Source organism: Mirounga angustirostris, unplaced genomic scaffold (genome assembly GCF_029215605.1).
Source record: "Mirounga angustirostris isolate CCGP_5_RB_7025 unplaced genomic scaffold, mMirAng1.0.hap1 SCAF_7, whole genome shotgun sequence".
In the NCBI taxonomy this organism is placed as follows: domain Eukaryota; kingdom Metazoa; phylum Chordata; class Mammalia; order Carnivora; family Phocidae; genus Mirounga; species Mirounga angustirostris.
Genome location: NW_026991715.1, coordinates 70,300,572 through 70,324,771, shown reverse-complemented (window position 1 = coordinate 70,324,771; position 24,200 = coordinate 70,300,572). Strand labels below are relative to the sequence as shown.

Genomic DNA, 24,200 nt, shown 5'->3' with positions numbered 1-24,200 from the left:
AGAGGTCTGATCCTGGAGTTGACTAATCACATCTGTTTACCAAACCTAAAACTCAAAGGTAAATAAATAATCATAATCATCCCAGTTACCTAAACACAAAACACAGCTTGGCTATAAGGAAACTACGAATTGACCTTTCCTTCTTCTCCTTTATTTTTTTAAAAGCTCTTATTTATTTGACAGAGAGAGACACAGCGAGAGAGGGAACACAAGTAGGTGGAGTGGGAGAGGGAGAAGCAGGCTTCCGGCGGAGCAGGGAGCCCGATGCGGGGCTCGATCCCAGGACCCTGGGATCATGACCTGAGCCAAAGGCAGACGCTTAACGACTGAGCCACCCAGGCGCCCCTGACCTTTCCTTCTCAGAATGCACCTGACTCATTGTTAAAAGTGATTTATAAACAAACAAAAAATGGTTGGCTATGTATGACCCCAAATACTCAAAATTTAAGCATCATTTGTAAAACTAGGAAGCTGTGCTTTTATAAGAAAAGGAAACTTACTTTCAGCTGTTGATTCATTCTTATGATACTATCTATCTTAAAACGCTCCTCCAGTTAAAAAAAAAATGCAGGGCAAAATATAACTAAATTATAAACGATCTAAGTTGCCTTAGGAAAAAAAGGCTGCTTTTGTATATGCTTGGAACTGCAGAACCAAGTGGGAGAAACTAATTAGAACCACCTTCTTTCTCAGGTATTAAGTGTACATGGGGTGGGGAAAAGGGCAGATTTCTCAGAGTAAAGCAGAAAAGAGCCTGGGCACCAGTCTGCGTGTTGCCTTTGAAGCTGAGTTTTGCGGAGAGCTTGGTGGCATGCGCTTACATCATGGTATCTGAACTCCGGAGTGAGGTTGGTACCACTTCTAACAATATAGAATATTAGAAGCAAAGAAAAGGTGCTCATTCTCCAGTTTTTCAAAAATACAGACATAGGAACTTTCAAAATGTGCTTTATATTTTGCTAATATACTGGACTTTTCAGCATTCTCTTACCCCCCCTTTTTACAATGTAGATATTTATTTTATTGTAATTGTGTTAATTTTTTTTCAATTCTGAAAAATTCTCAACCATTACATTTTCAAATCTTCTTTTTCTCCATTCCTTATATTCTTTTCTTTTGGCCATCTGTTCTCATACCTCCTACCTTAGTTTTCATATTTTCTCTTTTTTGTATGTTACCTTGGTGAATTCCTCAGTCCTAGCATCAGATTCTAATTCATTCCTCGTCCCTGCTTCTCACCTGGGGTTTATCTCAAATATTAAGATATTTCAAAATTTCAAAGAGTATATTTTTCAGTGCCAAGATTTCTGAAATTATTTCATTTTCATATTTGCCTGTTTTTATATTGTTTATATCTATTTTTGTTTTTTATGTTTCAATGTTTTTAGTGGATAAATATTTTTTTATATCAGGGTCAGTTGTTAAACTTTTTCTGTAAATGGCCAGATATTAAATACGTTTGGTCTTGTAGGCCACATGGTCCTAGTTGCAACAACATAGACTTAACTCTGCATTGTAAGAGCAGCCATAGAATATATGTAAGCAAATGGGTGTGGCTCAGTTCCAAGAAAAATTTACTTACAAAAACAGGTCACTGCAACCACTTTGGAAAACAGTGTGGCAGTGCCTCAAAATATTAAACACAGAGCTGCCATATGACCCAGCAATTCCACTTCTAGGTATATACCCCAGAGAAATGAAAACCTATGTTAATACAAAAACTTGTACACGAATGTCCATGGCAGTGTTCTTCACAATATCCAAAAGGTGAAAGGACCCAAATGTCCATCAACTGATGAACAGATAAGCAAAATGTAGTGTGTGTATACAGTGGAATATTATTTGTCAGTTAAAACAACAACAACAAAGTTCTGATACCTGCTATAATACACACAAACTTTGAAAACATTATGCTAAGTGAAGGAAGCCAGACACAAAAGACCACATATTCTATGATCCAATTATAGGAAATGTCCAGAATAGACATATCTATAGAGATAGAAATTTGATTAATTGTTACCTAGGGCCTAGGGAAGTATAGGATGGGGAATGCCTGCTAATAGGCGTGGGGTTTCTTTTTGAGGTGATGAAAATGTTCTCAACTAGCTTATGGTGACGGTCACACGATTATATAAATATACTAAAAACCACTGACCGCACAATTTAAGCAGATGACCTTTGCATGTAAATTACATCTCAAGGAAGCTGTTAACGAAGAGATGAAATGGGCAAACAGGTAAGGGGCCAGGAGGGCCACAGTCTGAGAATTCCTGCTCCATATTTTCAAGGATCCTAACATACTTATCAAAGTTATTCATAGTTTGTTCTCTTTTTAAAATTTTTTCTGGCTTAAATTCATCTTTTTGATTGTTGATTTTAAGGGCTATCTGTTGGTTTTCCTCCAATGTTTGAAACTTCTAAACAGCAGCTAATCTTGAGTAGAAAGCATTTGTCTCACTGCTTGTTCTCTTTGTCTGCCTACCCTTTTCTGTCTAATGGTATTATGGGCACCTCCACTCAGCTCTCCTGTTCCAAAGGAACTAGTTCGATGTCTTGGGCTTCCTGTCCCCATGGTGACATGTAGATATGATAGCTATTCAGTCTGCAAACTCTAGAGAACTGGGCCCAGGTACTTGATGAGATGCTTTGTCTGCCTTCTCCTTGGACTTGTGGAAGTCCTATAAGCCAAAGCGCAGGCTACTGTAGCAGGGCTTTTTAGGGCTCCCTTCATGCAGATGCTATTGCCCCAGTCCATCTGCCTTGGGTCAAATCTTTTAGGTCCTAATTCACCCCCACAGCAGTTGAGCCACTCCTGCATCCACTGGCTTATGGATGCAGAAAACATTGGGTCCATGGTTTTGGTCCAGTTTACTACTTTGTGTTCCTGCTCTATTTCTGAGCCACAGAGATGTTCACTTTAAAAAATATTTTCTCTTGTTATATCCTGCCTTTAACTCCTATGTAAGGGCTCCTATGGAGCAGGGCAGAGGGCAATCCATGAATTTACAGTGCCATCCTGACTGGACGCTTTCAATACAATGGAATTTTAGCAAAAAGATTCAAAAAGAGTATCAAATGCTCCTTGGTAGAGTAGACATGTTTTGTTTTGTTTTTTTCTTCTGGAAATCTTGAATTTGAAATAAGTGGAGGATATTCAAATGGAAGTGTGTTATAGTAGGTTGCAAATAAAATATAAAAGATTAGGCTAGCAGTCAGAGCTGAACACATATTTTTGGGAATCACAGAAGTCAAGAAAACAATTATAGCCCCAATGATAATAACGTTCAAAGGGAGGGATGCCTGGGTGGCTCAGCTGGTTAAGCGGCTGCCTTCGGCTAAGGTCATGATTCTGGAGTCCCAGGATCCAGTCCTGCATCGGGCTCCCTGCTCAGCGGGGAGCCTGCTTCTCCCTCTCCCACTACCCCCTCTTGTGCTCTCTCTCTCTCTCTCTCATTCTCTCAAATAAATAAATCTAAAAAAAAAAAGTTCAAAGATCAATGAGATAAATCCTCTAATTTTTACTTTTGATGATATAACAGATTCTTCTCCTTTTTAATGCTATATTTAGCTTACGGATCAGAACCTATAAGATTTTATGGTGCATTTATGATTATCAATTTATTCATTTATTATATTAACTATTAACAATAGTTAATTAATATTAACAAATATTAACTATGCTCCTGCTATCCACTGAGCACTCTACAAGGCCATGTGATACAGAGATGAATCATAAATGGCCCTTGCCCTCCAAGAATTCCTAATTTATTAAGGAAATTAACCACATATACCGAAAGAAGTCACCACTTCAGTCTAAGATAAGTGCCGTAATGGCTGTAAGGACAAAATGCCTCAAAGGCACAGATAAGGAAATGAGCAATTTTTACCTGGTGTGGTTCTGTGAAGAGGCAACTGCAATTCAGAGAAGAGGTAGCATGTTGGGAACTTCCAGAATTTCTATAAAAGACTGAGTAGTACCTTGTTGGAAAGGGGAATTAACTTCTGCTTATCCAGCAAACCATTTTTACTTAGATTATGGGTTTATTTTGGACAGCTGTGGGGAGTGAATGAAGATTATGGAAAGGTAATAAACCCCATTCCACCTCTCTCTCGTCCACATTACTTACTAAACACATGGGTTTTATCAACTAATGATGAAGTGTTCACAGTAGAGGTCTCCTTAGATGAGCAAAGATGACGGGATCAGATAATTTTAGGAAAGAGTAAATAAATACGTGGCAAGGTCAGAATGCAGGATAAATAGTAATGGACTTGGGGATGAAAAGATGGCCTGGGGGTGGGTGGACTGTAGGGACTCCTGTATTGCAGGCCAAAGAAACTGGATTTTTCTCAGGCAATGAGAGAGAACCTGAATGGCTGTAATGCTGGAGTGAGGGAATCCACTTTACATTGGTGAAATGTAGACATCTGAGAAAATGAGATGGAGAAGAAAAAGACTTAGAACTAGTGACCACTCAGGAAAATACTGTAAGAGTCCAAGTGTGAAATAATGACTATTAGACCAAATTATCATGGCAATAGGGGAATTTGAAATATAATAATTTTTTTATTTGAAAAGCTACAATAGAACAATGCTCCTATTAATATTTCATGGCAAGAGGTTTCCCTCATTGAGAAACAAGTGCTGAAGCTTTTAGCATTATGTTTAATGCTTGAGGGCTATGTTTTTCAGATAATTAGAGTATTATTATCTACTATATCTATGATGGAGTATATCCAAAAGGTGATTTAGCCATGAGGAAGGATTAACTCATCAGGTTAGGCCCTTATGTTATCACTTTTGAAAACATGCAAACACTGGCACTTTTATATCATACAGAAAACCGAGGAAATCTTATCATTTGGGGAAAGAAACAAACCTCCTGTTTAAAAAAGAATACGTATTTTAGTAAAATGAATCCCAAGTTGAATAAAAGCACAGCTTTTATAAATTCTATGTCCCATGAAAAAGTAAGATTTCTACAGTGAATATTGCTTCTTTTATTGAAGAATCTAAGATTAATTATAACCTTAAGTAATATTTCTGCCCACACAATGACTGCATGCTTAAATGGGAAAGAAGAGAGAAGAGCTGGCTAGTTACAGCTATCCTAACAAACTACCACAAACTAATATCAAAAAGTCCCTTCTTTTTACATCATGAGGAAAATCTTTTCAAAGATTTTCAAGGAAAATCTGTTCCCTGATCCACTTCAGGAACTAGAAGGCTCTTCATACATTAGAGGGTCTACTTTTCTCATCCTGTGATAGTATCTACTGAGCTGCTAATAATGTATTAGACACTATTCAAGGGACTTCATATATGGTATCTTGCTTAAACTTTGAAAAGCTCTTAAAATGTGAAAATTCCTCTCACATTTGGCTTTAGAAAAGAGACTTCTTCATTGGCCCAAGAGGGATCCCCTAGCCCCAGCTCACAAGATTCTAATGTCCCCGTCACTCACACCATTTTAGAGGGAATTTTCTCTATGTAGGTGTGTGGTTATTGTTCCTAGTTAAGAAAATTCCTAAGAGACTCTAATCTAACAACAACAACAACAAAGAATCAGCTCATAAAAACCTGTGTTAAGTATGATTCAAAGGGAAAAAATGAGCTGCAGTGAAAGCCAATTTGAGCTGGAAAGACTTGCACTCTTAAGTAACCAGACGTGTAGCCAGTTATGAAGCTGTCCGATCACATATGTTTTTAAACATCTGTCAGCACAATCAGAACTCCACATGCAAACCATGGCACTCATGAGCGTTAGGGAAAGATGTCTGTGATGAAGTCTCTGAAGCTGAGAGAAACGAATAGATTTCACAGGCGAACACAGGTTGTTACTGCTTCACTTGAAGAAAGCCTCGGGAAGCAGCTCCCAAGGCTGTGAGGCATTTACTTGAACATTAATATCTTAAGGACAAAACCAGAACTGGCAATAAAACCTATGGAGCCCTGAAGAAAGAGACATGTCAGGAAGTGCCAAGAAGCAGGAGAAATTAGGGAGCCATAGCTTAACTTAGGGCTTCAGAGCTTCAGAGATGAAAGCTGAGTCTAACTTCTCTCCTTCCCTTCCTTCCCCTCTTCCCCCCCTCCCTTCCTTCCTTCTTTCTTTTTGTAAAAATTATTCAGTGACATTTTACCACCATTAAAAAGTTCCCATCTCCAAAGTACAAATAGGGTTCCTTCCAAACCTGCAGCATTTGTTCTTCCTCTGAAGACATCGTCATATGCTTTCCACTGTGGCTTCACCTGGTAGGCATGGATGAACACCACAAACACCACCACAAGGCACATTAAAGGAACAAGGGCCGCCGTGAACAGAGCTGCATAGATGTTTGGGATGAAACATCTGGAAGAGAGAAGAGGCGATGAGATAACTCAGACAACTTCGATATAAACGTTTCTGTATTTGGAATGTGTGACGTCATCACTTTATACTAACGCTTTGTATTGAAATTTTGGCAAAAGCAAATTTTTGGTTTGCCAGATTGAAGCTTTGTTTGAGTAGAGGCTACACGATTAAATCTAACCCACTGCTTCACAAAGTCGGTTCCAATGGAACATGTACATCCTGAGGTGCTCAGAAAACTTTAACAGAGGTTATGGCAAAATAAATTTGAGAAGTGCACATTCACTTTTCCAGCTCTATCTTGTTGGCCTACTAGACGAAGGTCCCAATGAGCACTGCATAAAAGGTGGCATTGTTTAAAGGCAAATTTGAGGATTCCTCGGGCTCATTCTGTTGTTTCCACAAGCTTGTTTTTTGAGTGAAAGACAGTTTTGTCGTTTCTAAGTTATACATCTTCTTTTTTATTTTTTTAAGATTTTATTTATTTGACAGATAAAGAGTAAGAGAAGGAACAGGGGAAGGGGCAGAGGGAGAGGGAGAAGCAGACTCCCCGCTGAGCAGGGAGCCCAACTCGGGGCTCGATCCCAGGACTCTGGGATCATGACCCAAGCTGAAGGCAAACGCCCAACCGACTGAGCCACCCAGCTGCCCCTAAGTTATACATTTTCCCAAGAACCATTAATTCTCTTGAAAATGATGACAACTTTCCCTTTGGAAGTTCTGTTACACAACTGTATCTATGATTACTGGAGTTTATTTAGATCAGTGAGGTCCAAGGTAAACTCACATTATTTATGTTGGTAACACTGAAATTCAATGGAAAATGGTTTCAGCGGTGTAACTGGAGATTTTTACTCATTGGCCATAAAAAATCCTCTTGTTCTTTACATAAGAAATGTCAAAAATGTCAAAATGGGGGAGTGTTAATAGGTTCTCAATATCTAAAACTGTGCTTCTGAAGTATTATAAAGAACACACCTCCTACAACTTATGACACTATAATACTTTTAATTACAAGAAATCTTAATAGTAGGGAGTGACTTCTTTCAAATATATTTTCCTGACTTTTCCATTTTTAGTATCTATAAACCTAGATTACAATATAGCCGAAAGTAATGGATTTCTGAAGAAAACTCAAGGAAAAAGTATAAACTATTTAGAAGGAAACCTCAAAATCCAAAATATAGGTAATCAGGAGAAACAGCCATTCCAGCAACTGGGAAAAACAGTGCCTCGATTTCACATTTAAAAAGAGATACATTATTAAAGACCTTACTCAGGTATTATTTCTAATTAACATGACCTGGTAAATGTATTCCTCAAGTAAACAAGACACATTTCAAGAGATATTTCAATACACATTCTGCATCTGCAAAGAGATGTCAGAATGATGAATATCCTGGCTTTTAGAATTTAATTTGGACAGCACAAAGCCTGAATCATTCCCTGTACACTCATCTGTATGCCAGGAGACCTGTATCTTCCAGGTAAAAGGCATATGATTAAATAAGACAGGCAAACATTAATGGCTTTGATCTTGAATGTATTTCTGCACTAAAAATAGCAGTCACGTTGGCCACTCATTTTCTGCACACTGGCTTTAAACAGTTGTTGACATCTGAATTATGGATTCACTGCCCGAGACTGGACAAAAGTTGCTTAGACCAATATGGACACTGACAAAGGAACTCACACGCAGGCTTCGGTGCTTTATTTTTACCTTGAAAAGTGTCATCACAATTCAACTTCAGTCTGTAAAATGGGGTTACTGAATCTATTGTGATCTGCTTGGGGAGTAGTAAACATTTCATACCGAGCGCTGTGAAACAGGTTTGACCCGTCAACATCTACATTTCCCAAGGGCTGACCACGTTTGGTTCTCATGTCTCTATTTGAAGCGCTTTCCTAAAAACTTTCCTTTAGAAGATAACTTTCGAAAGCAGAACCCCAACCAATGGCACACTATCCTGTTTAAAAAGAAATAGAAGAGGCAAAGTGAACCCCTAGGAAGTGAGACGTGACCAGCGGCTCTTGGGAAGAGAAGGGAATCCTCTAAGTGCTACAGCTCTTAAAGATCTCCTTTGCAATTCTCCCTGCTTGTACGATGACTTGGTCATGCTGGCCCATTCTTTCAGAGAAGGAAAGGAAAATTACCCAATTCAGAGGTGACCCACTTTCTCCTGTTTCTTCAGAGCTGCACAAGTCAGGGCCTCTCACAAGTACGGGGCTGCTGAGAGTGCCCAAAGTTTGTCCTCCACATGGTCAACTTGGGGCCAGATCACTGATGGGGAGAGGTTTGGCTCCACAGCCCGCCTGGGCCTGGCGGCAGCACCTCCTGCCTCCTTGGCCACCTCAGCACTGCTGTCCCGCGCGGCCCTGCACTCGCCCGCTTCTGCGTAGCTGAGACTCCATGCCTGTCTTCCTCCAACAAAAAGCGATCTGCCTTACGCATATATGTACTACCTCTCTTAGGGGCGAGGGAGCCAGACAGCTCTTCTACACCACTGTCAAATGAGGCAGCTGGCAAATGAGACAGGCTAAAAGGGTAACCCACCAGAGCAGATACAGTCAGGGCCCCCACACTCCCATGACCCCATCCATGGAGAGCAGGTGGAGAGGCGATGTCATTCTGCATCCTCCAATTATATTTCGTACAGGAACCCCTCCTTTTAAATTCTCCTCATTCAGCTTTTCCTTTAAAGCTAATAGGTATTACTTGAATTTTCTGATCAGTATTGTCTGAACGTTATTTCTACTGGTACAGAATAAAACGTCTGACACAGGTTTAAAAGTGCCCAAGATACATGAAGTATATTCTATCCTTAAAAGAGAAGAACAAAGAACAACAACGATGAAGACGACGACAACAAAAGATAACAAGCCTCACCAACCAGAATTTCTTTCAGTCCAATCGAATAAGATATGTGGTACATCCAGGCAGTCTGAGGATTAGATCTTATGAATGTGATGTGTGGAGTTGGGAAATTGTGAATATCACGTTAGAAATGGTTTCTGAAAAAAAGGTTGGGAACAAGTTCTCGGAGAGACTGACTGTAATGTAAGCATCGAGGAGACCGAGTGCTCTGCACACACAAGAGCTGCGGCACTTTGTGCTTCAAGAACAGATCTGGCAGGCACCAGAGAAACGAGACAGAGGCCACGTGAGTTGGCTTTCTTAAGAAAGGGTGAGGAGATGCGTTCCTTGGAATTACCAGCTCACCCAGCTTCAAAGAATTCTGGTGACCCTTCTCTCTCTGGGTATTGAGTACTCTTCTGGATTCTCGCAATCCCACGACTAACTTCTGCTGTTCCCTTTTAAACTTTAATGGGTAGGGCGCCTGGGTGGCTCAGTCGGTTGAGCGGCTGCCTTCGGCTCAGGTCATGATCCTGGAGTCCCGGGATCGAGTCCCGCATCGGGCTCCCTGCTCGGCGGGGAGTCTGCTTCTCCCTCTGACCCTCCTCCCTCTCATGCTCTCTGTCTCTCATTCTCTCTCTCAAATAAATAAATAAAATCTTAAAAAAATAAAAAAACTCTGCCTCTCTCTCTCTCTCTCTCTCAAAAAAATAAATAAATCTTTAAAAAAAAAAACTTTAATGGGTAAATTTCCTTTCTTATTATAACCCACGGACAACCTAATTTATTTCAAAATCTTGTCAGGACTCCATCCTTTTCTCTATTTTCGGCCAGAAGAGACAAGAAGGTGCTGTTTCATTATCTTCCATGTTCCCCCTGTCCAGTCTACTCTTAGAGCATTCACAATGCTTTATGTCACTTTCTAATTTAGTAAGATTATTACCTCCCCTAGATAGCACTTTATACTTACTGAAGTGTTTTCACTTACATTACCTAAACTCGGCGTTAAAAAAAAAAAAAAAAATTATGTGGGTGGCATGGGGTATTTCAATTTCTTTTTCCCTGTATGAAGTCAGCATAAGAAGGAACTCGGGAGCAAAGGTATCCAAGAGAGATATAAGATCCACTTACAACTGCTGAAAATACTGGGAGGGATGCTGGGAACTCCTTGTATGTGAGACTGTGATCTGAGTCCATCTAAATTATATTTTAAAGAACAAGTCGACCCTGGTAAACTGGAGGACTTGAAGAAATCCAGGGTCACATCCGGATTACATAGCTTTCGAAAAAAGAACTAGCTAATGAAAAAATAATACAGATGACCCTTGAGCAATGCAGGGGTTAGAGGTGCTCACCCCCTGTTCTAGTAAAAAATCCACATCTGGGGACGCCTGGCTGGCTCAATCAGTAGTGCCTGTGACTCTTGATGCCAAGGTCGTGAGTTCAAGCACCACTTTAGGTATGGAGCCTACTTAATTAAAAATTGTTTTAAAGGGGCGCCTGGGTGGCTCAGTCATTAAGTGACTGCCTTCGGCTCAGGTCCTGATCCCAGGGTCCTCTCAGTGGGAAGCCTGCTTCTCCCTACTCAGTGGGAAGCCTGCTTCTCCCTCTCCCACTCCCCCGCTTGTGTTCCTTCTCTCTCTGTGTCTCTCTCTGTCAAATAAATAAATAAAATCTTTAAAAAAAAATTGTTTTAAAAAAAATCCATGTATAACTTTTGGCTCCTCCAAAATTTAACTACTGATAGCCTATTGGAAGCCTTACTGATAAACATAAATGGTTGATTAACATATTTTGTATGTGATAAGTATTCTACACTCTACAGTTAGCATAAAGTAAGCTAGAGAAAAGAAAATGTTATTAAGAAAATCGTAAGGAAAATACATTTACAGTATGTACTGTTATTTATTTAAAAAAAAAAAAAAGGCGGTATATAAGGGGACCCACACATTTCAAACCATGTGGTTCAAGGGTCAACTGTAAATGTTTGTTTCCAAGGTCTTCTTTGTAAGTACTTCTCCTCAATAAGACAAAGTTAACAGTTATGACTTCCAGGCCCATGTGCCAACCTCCCACAAGGTAAGTCTCCTTAGGATTTCTTGAATGAGGGGCGCCTGGATGGCTTAGTCGTTAAGCATCTGCCTTCGGCTCAGGTCATGATCCCAGGGTCCTGGGATCGAGTCTCGCATCGGGCTCCCTGCTCCACAGCAGGCCTGCTTCTCCCTCTCCCACTCCCCCTGCTTGTGTTCCTTCTCTTGCTGTGTCTCTCTCTGTCAAATAAATAAATAAAATCTTTAAAAAAAAAAAAAAGATTTCTTGAATGATGGCACCTACATCAACAGCTACATTTGTTGCTTCAACCAACTTTTTCTTTCTGGAAACTGTAGATATAGTAGAAGATCACTGCCATGTCTACCAGTTTTAGAGCTCATGCTACACCATGCTTAGTGTTGCTTTCTAACTTGATACATTGACTACCTCCTTTGAAGAAGCCAAAGGACCAAAGAATAAGAATCAGTCTCACCTTTTCCTACTTAAAATGTATCTCTCTGCTTATATTACCTGAAAAGATTGAGCAAAGAATAACATGGACATCTCGGAGCAATACTGTTTCACATACTTCAAAGAGAGCAGATATTTTAACTCGTCAAGTATTAAACTAAAATTTCCAGTCAGATATATACACCCCAAAATAGCCTTTTACTATATATAATTAGCTCTTGCTGAATGAGACAGTTGCCCACATCCCTAGCTCATTAAAAAGGTAAAATATATTTATACATAAATTCCACAGATGAATAGTAGACTCCAAGTTATCAACAAAGGTTAGAGATGGTGAAAAACATTCTGAAAATCATGATTCTGCAAATGACCTTGTCTTTTTTCTTTTTCCAAGAAACTCAAGTCCGAGCAGTCTGTTCCCTGAACAACTTGGTGATACTGTTGAAATCTGCCTACTGGCCAGTGCTTGCTAACTTTGCTCCAGGTATTTTCCAGTGAATCAAGCCCTTTCAGAATTTAATCAGAATGAGGTCAGGCTGACTTGTTATTGTTTGCATGTACTAATGTTCTGTTCTCATAAAATCGCTTGGTACTGGAAAATGCCATTGTCCTAGCACATTTGAAGGTGTCCTGCCCTTACCTATTACTCACCAAGCCTCTGAATGGCTGGCTAAAAAGGTTTTTTTTCTGACTAATCACATCCTTCTTGTATCTGAAGATAGTAAAATTGTAAGTTTTTCTACATTTATTAAAAAATAGATCTATAGAGGTGAACATGGGGGGATACAAGATTAATGTCCAAAAATTTTTTGTGTTTTTGTGCTTCCCAACCTCCATTTTACTTCATGTTTGCTCCGTGGACAGAGAGCCTTAGCGTGTAAGCTTTAGCAGGAAAGCAGCTTCAGGTGAGGCTGCTCCCTCATCACAGGCAGGAAGCAGTACTTTCCATCTTAGGTTAATATTGCAAATGCAGTTTTCAGTTTTTTGTGCTTTAAATCTGAGATTTCAATAAACTCAAAACAGTATAATAGCTTAGAAGAGATTAGGGGTCGTGTGTCATGTTATCATAAGTATTACTTCCTTTTCCTGATGAAGACTTTGTAGGCCTTCATGTGTTCCTTCCCCAAATACTCTTAGAAAACATCTGTATATGTTTCATTAGAGCCCATGAAAAATATGAGAAAGGTAGAAATGTAGGCCTATGTTGGCAAGAGTGTAGCTACTCTAGCGATGATACGGATATTTTAAGGGTTAACAAATTCTGACAGCAATGGTGATGGTTTCCCCAAAAGGCAAAAATCACTTGGTAGAAGGCTAATCCAACTTTTATTTTATTTTTTAAAAAGATTTTATTTATTTATTTTAGAGAAGGAGAGAGAGTGGGGCTCAGTCATTAAGCGTCTGCCTTCGGCTTGGGTCATGATCCCAGGGTCCTGGGATCGAGCTCTGCGTCGGGCTCCCTGCTCAGCGGGGAGTCTGCTTCTCCCTCTCCCACTCCCCCTGCTTGTGTTCCCGCTCTTGCTATCTTTCTCTCTGTCAAATAAATAAATAAAATCTTTAAAAAAAAAAAAAAGAAAGGAGAGAGAGTGTGTGCGGGTACGAGAGTATGAGCGCGGCGGTGGGGGGGCGTGCAGAGGGAGAGAGAGAAGCAGACTCCCCGCTGAGTGCAGACCCTGATTTCACGACCTGAGCACAAATCAAGAGTTGGATGTCCAACCGACTGAGCCACCCAGGTGCCCCAATAATCCGACTTTTAGTTGACCACAGTTTACTGATCAGGAACCACATTATATTGTCCCAGAAATGAGGTCCACAGATTCCTCCGACTTTATGGGAAAGTTGCAAATTCTCCAAGAGAAAATTTCTAGACCATTCCCTGCAGACATGAGTGCTCAATCCTACCTACGCCTTGTATTAACTATAGTCACATCAACATTTACAGCACACTGCAATAAGAGATGCTCCTAAATGCTGACGTCAAATCATTAAGACACTATTAAGTGAATTCAGTCATACTGTTGAAAATATACTATACACTTCCTTGTGCTATCAGTAAAATTTTAATCTTAAAATCCTGAAAATAGCAGGGGTAACTTTTAACTATTGAGAAAACAGGGAAATGTGACTAGTTGAGGTGATATGCCAAGCATTTTAAGGTCATTATCTCAGGTTGTACATAACATAGTTATGTCTTATCTCCAACACTCCACTCTCTTGCTGACCCCAATTCAATTCCGATATCCTGAATTTTTTACTGAACAAATATTTATGGATGTCGATCTTCAAAGTAATGGGTTAGCAAATCAAAGATGTGTTTTAGCAATCTAACCTGTAATATGTTCATACCAGGTGGTTGCTAGAGCTAATCTATGACATTACTATTAATTAGTATTTGTTGAGTGTTTTTATATGTCCTGCAATGTGACAGTTAACAATAAGAAATTATTATAAAATCCCATAATGCACTACCAGCATTTGAGGGATACCTAATAAATGTTTAAAAGGGTAAGAAATATGGGCCAAGATACCTGGGGAAAATGAGATAGAGTTCAGGGATTAATTTCAGAAAAGGAAAGTAAAACTGGAAGTAAAGGATATGGAGGCCAAAATTCCATCTACTCTATGGGAAATCTCCGGTTTTGACGGGGAAATGACACATTTCACTTTCCTAGAAGCTTTGATATCTGAAGGATTAGATTACACAGCTGTAGAAGAACATTGAAAAGTCCCAAGTTGGAAAGCCCTGAACTTGACAACAGATGGATATAAAGTGATCTCCTTTATGAATTATGTAAAGAAGTTTTTTCTCAAAAGACAATAAATGATGTTGCTATTGAAGGTCTAAGTGTGGGAGGAAGAAGAGAATAGGTGGAAACCTCTTATTGGATTATGGTAATACTGCCTACAAAAAAAGAGTGTACTTTTTGGGGGTTCTGGAAAGCCCAAAAAGAAGGCTCTGGAATCAGACTATTTGAGCCAATCCTAGGTACACCTTTTATTGACTGTGACTTGGGTCAATATTGAGCTGCTCCTTACTTCAGTTTCCTAACAAGTAAAATGGAGAGAATCACAGCAACTTCTTCATAGGAAGAACTCATTGAGTGAGAACTCAATGAGTTAATACATGTAAATACCTTGGATCAAAGCCTGGCATGCTGTAAGGTGCACAATAAAATATATTTCTCATTATTATTATTATCATCATTTACTACTAAGCCCCAAATACACACACACACACACACACACAAGACTTAACTTGCACTTGAAGAAAAAGAAGGTTTCAAATAGTAGAGAGGTAAGTGTAACATCTATCACCTTTATGTGTTGGGGAAAAGTGCTGAACACTATGAGTTCAATGTTAGGAAAGTCTTTTACTGGGATAGTCAGGGAAGACTTCATGGAAGAGATGGGATTTGATATCAGTTATTTCCCTTTCTAATTCCTTACCAATCAGCAGATATTTAGTGATTCAGTTATGCAAATAAGATCTGCCTGTGTCCACCATGGCCCTGCAAGAGTAGAAGGAGGAAAACTTTCCCTTTGCAGCTTTTCCCCATGACTCATGTGTGTTTCTGCAAGACCAGTTGTTGAAACTTGGTTCTAACTTGAAAAGTCAAGGTAATTAGGGGTCATTCAAAAAGAGGCAGGTAATAGAGAGGGCCGTCCCACATAATGTGATGGCACCACCACAGTCTGACAAGTGGGCCTGGCCCAGAAGTGTCTGCAGAAGCAGACAGAGCTGATGATTCAGGGGTTTCTCCAGGGATTAGAACTGCTGCTCTCTTACCTGCTGTACCCCTGTCCCTCAAAGCCTTCAAGGAGAAGGCAAAGGATGTGAGACGGGAAAAGCCAATTAGCTGATGGTTTTCTAGAGGAGAGAGAATTTCTAGCCTCTTGGAAGCCTGCACTCTGGATAAGGTGGCTGCTGGAGGATTCTCAGTGTTAACTGTTAGAAAGCATGCATTGTGAATGTCCCCATCAACCTGCACGGCTCACCAGATGGATAAAACTATCCTTCCTCCTTTCATTTAAGAAAGTGCGTCTTCACAGAATCCTAGAACTAGAAGGGATAGTAAAGGCCACCTGTACTCCCTCCAGCTTTATGAGTGAAGAAACTAAGGTGCAAGAACTTCTGAGGCTTGCCCAGCACCCGACTGAACTAAGTCAGTGCCTTATTATTATTTTTTAAGATTTATTTATTTGAGAGAGAGACCACACGTGTGACAGAGCGTGAGCACTGTGAGAGGGGCAGGGGGAGAGAATCTCAAGCAGACCCCCCAGTGAGCACGGACCTACATGCCTGCACCCGATTTCACGACCAGTGAGTTCATGACCTGAGCTGAAACCAAGAGTCAGATATTTAACTGACTGAGCCACCCAGGCACCCACTAAGTCAGTGCTTTAAATGAGGCATAGGTGGGACTCTAGAGAAAAATAGCCTAAAATGTTTGCAAGGGTCACATTCTGCTAAAAATCTAAAAATCCCTTTCTTAGGAAGTGTCTTCAGTGTTTTATTTTACTTTGCATATGAAGTCCCAGGAGCTAGGGGATTACTGAATAAATCATAGAATAAAATGATAAGCATGCATATTTCTGAATATAAACTCAACAGTCATGAGCCAGGTAACTTGGACAATACTTACTGCTCCCATGAAAGTTGTTTTTTTTCCTTCCATGAAAGTTTTTAATGACACTACATATTAAAATTTTTGCAAAATGTAAAAATTCTTACAAAAGAATAAATCCCACTTAGTTGGAGATATAACAAAGATATGAGGGAAGGGCAACAAATCCAAAATCGTAATCTGTCATTCATAAGCCCCTCTCCCACTGAGGTCCTTCCATCCCCTATAAAACAAACAAACAAAAAAATAAAAAAACAACCCCAAAACAAAACAAAACAAAAAAACAAAACAAAACAAAAACCTGGCTTCAGGTGAACGAGTATTTTATCATAAGAAATTTATTTTTGACAACAGGATGTTCCTGTTATTTTCATGTCTTGCAATTTCAACAACAGGATTTCAGGGCAGTGAAATGAAATGGGAACAGCAGAGTGACATTAATTTCTGAGCATAATCATGAATGTGTGAGAAAAATCCAAATAGCTTAAAACCTGCCTTAAAAAATGTAAGACTATCTCCTTCATGAGCTTTCTGAATTTCTTTTAATTAAAAAAAAGTCATGATCTAAAATGCATTAAAGATTTCTGGCTGAGGTTCTTAACTTTTTAATGGTAGCAAAACTTCTTAATTGTAGACCTGGGCCATAAAAACTTCCTTTTGATGGTTTGTTTATTCTTTTTCTTATTTCTTTTCCTCTCTTTAAATAAAAGTTCCATGTGCCATGAAATGGAAACAATTTTTTTTAAAGATTTTATTTATTTATTTGACAGAGAGCACAAACAGGGGGAGTGGCAGGCAGAGGGAGAGGGAGAAGCAGGCTCCCCGCTGAGCAGGGAGTCCAATGCGGGCTCGATCCCAGGACCCTGGGATCATGACCTGAGCTGAAGGCAGACACTTAAATGACTGAGTCACCCAGGCACCCCTGGAAATAATTTTTAAAATACGCTTAAAATTCAAGAGTGTGATATATATACCATCTGGGGTGGTATCATGTACTTTTAAATGATAAAATAGTATCGAATATCAAGTCTGTTCTTCATAACTCATTTGGAAGCCTATTACTCAGGTGTGTGGAAGAGACTTAGGAGATACCACCTCTTCTAAATCACTCACCTGAAGATTCTGCTGTCTGCTATCACCAAAAACAGAGACTAACCTAACTGGGTTTGATTATGAGTGAAAATGTATCAAAACCTACTACTATCCGGGACATTCTAAATTGGAACAGGAAGAATAGGATAATTTCACAAAACAGAGTGAGAGAGCCAAGTGCTTATCCATGTGGACTCTGAACAGACAGGTCTGGCTTTGAACCTCGGCACTGCTATTCAATAGCTGTGTGACTATGGGTGAGTGAAATTACCTCTCTGAGCCTCAGAATCTTCACTTGTAAAATATGAATAAAATCTATTTTTTTAAATAAATGTGCTGTGAGAATTAATGAGATTAATTTGATTAAGGTGCTTAAGCACCTTAAGAACTCAATAGGTGGACCTAGCATGTGATAAGAACTCAATAAAGGCTGGCCCTTATTATTTACTTTAGTATGTGAACTGGCCTCATTCTTTGCTGGAACACTGTTATGCTTACTCATGTATAGAAATTATAAGTGGCATTTAACTGTATTTATAATCCATTTCATACGATACCCAAATATTTGGTTAATGCCACTGATTTTTTTGCAAAGGCAAGTTTATCCACAAAATCATCAACAGCTCTAACGTAGCGTCTGACACCATTTCTCAGAAGAGCAGGTACTTCCTTGAACACCCACAGCAATGACTAAAACGTCAGAGCCCTGGGTCGATGTTCAGTCATTCGAAAGCAAGAAGGACATACAATCTTTAAAATATATGTGTTTAAATCTCCATTTGGTTCTGCCAAGATAACCCAAAATTGTGCACACAAAATCCTAGGTTTAAAATCACAGAAAGGTGAGGTGGGATTAAATCTTTATGTTGGGATGGAGATTACTTAACTACTCAGGGAATCTCTACAGTTGCAGTTTTGAAGGGTAAGGGAGCACACACCATCACAGTGGCCTCCCCTACTTAGACTAAGCTGTTATTTTCACAGCGATGTTACTATACTTGGAAGATATTTTGTCAGTTGAGGCAGCTTTGTTAAAGGTCCCTATCATGTAATTTCAATATCTGAGTAACAGCAAAGATCATTCTCATGATGTTTTTTCCCCCCTACATTCCCTCTCAGCAAAGATGTACCAGACCTTCATTATGCTTCTTTATTATTTCTATAAAATACTCAAGTTTAGCTAACGTTCCTAAAAAGGTTTTATTTTTTAAAGATTTATTTATTGGGGTGCCTGGGTGGCTCAGTTGGTTAAGTGTCTGCCTTTGGCTCAGGTCATGATCCTGGAGTCCCAGAATCGAGCCCCACATTGGGCTCTGCCCCTCACCCTGCTCGTGCTCTCTCTCTCAAATAAATAAATAAAATATTTTAATTATTTATTTGAGAGAGAGAGAGAGAGCACACACTCAAGTGGAGGGAATGGGCAGAGGGAGAGAATCTTCAAGCAGACTCCCTGCTGAGTGTGGAGCCTGCCACGAGGCTCCATCTCACAACCCTGAGATCATGACCCAAGCCAAAACCAAGAGTTGGACGCTTAACTGACTGAGCCACCCAGGCGCCCCCATAAAAGGGTTTTAAGTAGCTTATACAATATACTCTATATAAGCTAAAATAAAAATGAGAGAAATGAGGCAAATAAAAAATAAACCAAGATTAAATCAGGAATGGGATATCAAAGTGCCATTTACTATAAATGGGCTATACATTTATTCCAGTGTGCTCTCTAGTAGGTGTTTCAGAGGTGCATGTACATGCATGCACACACACGTGCACCCACACAATAGTTCAAGAGAAGACAACTGTTTCCAATATGGAGGAACATGGTTACTGTATCTTATAATGGACAATGTTGTTGATCTTAATCACGGAAAATCCAGTATTGACTTTCACATGACTGCCATTCATTCATTCATTCATTCATTCTTTAAGCAACAACTATATGCATACTATTTGCTAAACTCTCTGCATATAGCGATGACTCCTACATGCCTCCTGACCTGGAGAAGATCAGAACCTAGCATGGAGGAGAGGCTCGTGCCAAATCTTTTTTTTTTTTTTTTTAAACATTTTATTTATTTATTTGACAGAGAGAGACACAGCGAGAGGGGGAACACAAGCAGGGGGAGTGGGAGAGGGAGAAGCAGGCTTCCTGCCGAGCGGGGAGCCCGATGCGGGGCTCGATCCCAGGACCCTGGGATCATGACCTGAGCCGAAGGCAGACGCGTAACGACTGAGCCACCCAGGCGCCCCGTCTCATGCCAAATCTTAATGCAATGTGTTAAGTGTGACAGCACAGCCACCTGGAGCATGGCAGGAGCTCAAAGGAAGGAGTGAGTTACTGTGTACAGGGGAGTTGGATGGTGAAATCGTATTTGCCAAGAAAGAAATGAGACTTGAGAAGGACATTTGTTACGTAAATGACCTGAGAAGAAAATCATTTGGACAGTCTTGGGAAAGCCATGCTCTCTTTTTCAGACAATGGCAAAGAAAAGGCAATGCTCAAAGATTTCTCAGCTTTGCTTCCTGTTGGTTCAGGAATCATCTGGGCTCTTAAAAAAGGGAAGCATGGCTTGAGATTTTCAGGAAGATAACATAATTATGATTAATCTTTGTTCCTCTGGGGCTATAAAACTTTCAAGGCTAAGGATTTGTGTAAATGCCCTGATTTGGGGGGGCAGGGACCTGAATTAAGAACCACATAAAATTAAAACACAGGCTTCACTGGTCCAAAGATACACGGACTACGTATTTTACTAATTTTACAAAAAAGGCCTGAAGTGAGAGGGAGACACATCATTTCACAAACCCTCTAATACAGTCTGTGTAAAAGGATAATTATGGAGGAAAGCTCAAGAGCTGCCATGTAGGAATTTCAAAAGTGCCTCAAACAATCCAGAAATCACAGCTGCATCAGGAAGGAAGCGGTTACTGAACCAAATGCTCTCTTCTCAGGACCCTTCAACCCAGGGAAAATGTCAAGGTATGACCCGGAAGATCAAAGCTGAGTGGAGGGGCTTGGGAAGCGGAGTAGAGGTAGAATTCAGTGCCCCTCGCAAAATTCCACTCTCCTTTAGTGGCCTGAAGCTAATCAAAACTTAACAGCTGAAGAGGATATTCATACTGGATAAAAGTAGCAAACTGATGAACACTGAAGCAGCAATATTTCTGAAGAGAGAAGAGGGCTCTTGATATTGATACTACTTTTCTTTCTTTCTCTTAAATGTAAATTTGTCCTTTACTGATAAATAAAAATTTTCCTGAACTGTAACTGGAATCTGACACAGACATCTTTAACTAGACATAAGTTATTTAAAACACCAAGTCTAAAGCTAGACTCTCCTGAGAGCCCACTAGCAGGACGGCTGTCAGCATGCAGATACCTTGCAAAGAAACACAGCAGAGCTGAGCTTCTCCTGTATTTCAACGCTACCAAGAAAACAGAGTACAAAACACTACAATCTATCCCATAAATGCCACACTATGCAATTTTGTAAAGTTAGATCCTCAGAGGCATCTTTTTCAGGGGAAAATTTCAAGAAAATGGAGAGGCTATCAGGCTATCCCACATGCTAAAATTAGATGTCTTATTCTTTGTAATTCCCTTTCTTTAATCCTCATTAAAAACTCACTGCAGGGTGCCTGGGTGGCTCAGTTGGTTAAGCGACTGCCTTCGGCTCAGGTCATGATCCTGGAATCCCAGGATCGAGTCCCGCATCGGGCTCCCTGCTCGGCAGGGAGTCTGCTTCTCCCTCTGACCCTCCTCCCTCTCATGCTCTCTGTCTCTCGTTCTCGCTCTCTCAAGTAAATAAATAAAATCTTTAAAAAAACAAAACAAAACAAAACAAAAACTCACTGCAAGGACCCTGATGTTAACATTTGCATTTGCTTGGAGTTCCAAGTGGAACACTATCTCTGGTCTTTCTTGAGATTTATTTAAAAAAAGAAAAGGAACGCCAGAAAGTTCATTTTATAGTTTAAGTATAGTTATTATTACCAAATAAATAGCACCAAGATACTGATCAAATAAAGTCACTGGCGATGCTCAGTCTATGACTGAGTCTATGATTAGGCTTCCATCTTTTATACGAAAGGTTTTATAAGCCAAACATAAGGCCAACTGCCAATGAAATCATGATGAAGTTACTCATCATTGTAAAAAAAAAAAAAACACTCATTAGGAAAACAAGGATGCTGAATATAATTTTCAAAAGTCAAATATATTTAAAACATGCATTTAATCAATATCTCCCAGTTCATGGATTGAAGTTCATACATTTAAAAGTCAGGGTGCCATACGGGCCCCTTTAGGGCTTTTGGATTCCATATCCCATACTAGGTGTTATGCTAAGTACTTTTACGCACAATCTTTAGTTTAATTCTCATGACAAATCCATAAGACAAGCACTGTTATCTCCATTCTTTAATTTATTGAAAATTTACTGAGCACTTATTAGATCTGTGAGACTGTTCTAGGCTCCAGGGTTAGAGCAAGGACTCTTTGCTAAATGAGTTATTCCACTAATCACCACAACAAATGTCCTTGCCCTCCTGGAGATTACACTCTAGAGGATACTGCTTCTCCTTTTTTTTTTTTTAAAGATTTTATTTATTTATTTGGACAGATTGAGAGAGAGAGAGAATCTCAGGCAGGATCCATGCTTAATGTGGAACCAGACACAGGGCTTGATCTCACAACCCTGAGATCGTGACCTGAACTGAAACCAAGAGTCAGACAGACATGCTTAACCAACTGAGCCACCCAGCTGCCCTGATACTGCTTCTTCTTAATTCTTTTAAATCCAACGTTGTCCTGAGTTACTAGAAAGAAATTTAAAAGTAAAAACCTTCCCTTAGACCACAGCTGGAATCTGACATAGATACCTGAGAGACAGAAAAATACGAAAAAAACACACAATAAATACACCACATCTGATGGTGATAAAGCCATGACAGAAGATGAAATAGGATAAGGTCACTATAAAGTGACCTTCATTGGGGTGCCTGGGTGGCTCAGTAGGTTGAGCCATCTGCCTTTGGCTCAGGTCATGATCCCAGGGTCCTGGGATTGAGTCTTGCATTGGGGTCCTTGCTCATTGGGGAGCCTGCTTCTCTCTCTGCCTCTCCCCCTGCTCGTGTGCTTTCTCTCATTTTTTCTCTCAAATAAACAAAACCTTTTAAAAAAGTGACCTTTATTGCTAATATTATGTGAGAGGGTCAGAGAGACAGTCTCCCAATAAGAAGCAAAACTGAGATATGAGAGTTTTCTATGACCAAATCAGTGAAGTAGATCACAGATGTCTCCATCTGAGGAACAGGAATAGACAGTAATATTCCAGTGGTATTAACAGCATGCTATTGTCCCCAACAAATTAATGCTAGTCTTGAAATGGTAGGATATCAGTGACTGCTTCACTTCATTGGGAAAAAGTCTTATCACCTTATTTCTAAAACATAAAAATTCTCATTGTCACCATATGTACCCAAATAGGTAAGTTTATTTTTCTAATTCTTTATTGGCAGGATCTGGAGGAGGAGATTGAGAATTTTATTTTTGACCAAAAGACTCCTAGCTAAATATGAGTAGAAATATACTGTGTTTTTTTTTTAAGAGTTAAATACTGTACTTGCTAACTTACTAAAACCCTTGCCTCGTATTCATTGAAAAACTTGAATGCACAGGTATAGGGATCCAGTTGGAGAGGGTGATAATTACATTTATAAGGTATTAATAAACTAGTAAAATATGTTTCGGCCATTGGATGATCCTGGATTTAAACGGTTTGCTCTGGCCTTTCAGCCATGTTAATTTGCTCATTCTTATCTTTGCTCAGGCTAGCCTGAAATTCACCTTTGGAATGTTCTCCCCTCCTTCCAAACTACCTAGTAAAATGCTTTTCATCCTTTAATGCCTGGCTAAAACATCACCCTCTCCTCAAGTTTTCTTTGATCATATCTACTCACAATGATGTTTCCTTCACTTGAATTTCCATATTATTAATGATTTACTGATCTGTTATGATCTCTTACTGTTTTTATGTCTTATTGTTCCAAATAGACGATAAGCTTTTCAAAAACAGAGCTATGGTTGGCTTTCTGTATCCCACTCAATGCTGAACATAATGGCACATGATAAAGATTCGAGAAACAAAAATATTCATTCTTCTATGTTTATGGCCCTGCCAGTCTGTACTTAAATAAGATTTCAAAAAGCAAAGTCAATTTATTTTTTATTTGAAAATACTGAAATAACAATATCAAAGCAAGTGCAATTCTGGTGTGGGTTAGGAGGTCTTTCATTTTTCTGACATCTCCATTTTTACTTAACCTGCTTAGATTAAAGAACCTTTGGCTATTTTACCCCAAGGTGCGTTCCAAAGCAAAGCAGCCTTAACAACAATTCTTTGTTGACTAGTTCGAAATTGAAAATGAGAAAGTACTTTCAACAGTAACACTGAAAAAAATGTATACTAAGTGATTATTACTTAAAAAACTCTTTCTTTACCAGGGATAGAAAGCATTGCCATCTTTGTGTGTGAGGAGATGTCTTAAATCTTTAAGTTTGTATCATTTTTTTTTTGTTGTTTCAAATGTTATGTTAAACTTCATATATCATGAAAACAAAACTGGCTTTGAGAAGTCAAACTGAAAGATCAGGCTTATGCTGGAAATTACTACAGGCACTCCTCAGTGTTGGGTTTAAGCACAGTGTTAACACATAATTGTTGTTTACTAAGTGCTAGGCACTCTTCTGGGGTAGCTAGAATGAGTGGAATAACTCAT

At 39.5% G+C, this 24,200-nt stretch overlaps 1 protein-coding gene across 1 annotated transcript in view; it reads right to left on the bottom strand.

Moving 5' to 3' along the window:
• ADGRV1 (adhesion G protein-coupled receptor V1) overlaps window positions 1-24,200 on the bottom strand; it is a 515,575-nt gene that overhangs the window by 86,657 nt on the left and 404,718 nt on the right. Inside the window, exon 86 of the mRNA XM_064596364.1 lies at window positions 6,193-6,350. Coding sequence (XP_064452434.1) covers window positions 6,193-6,350 — 158 coding nt within the window. The remainder of the gene's footprint in view (window positions 1-6,192; window positions 6,351-24,200) is intronic.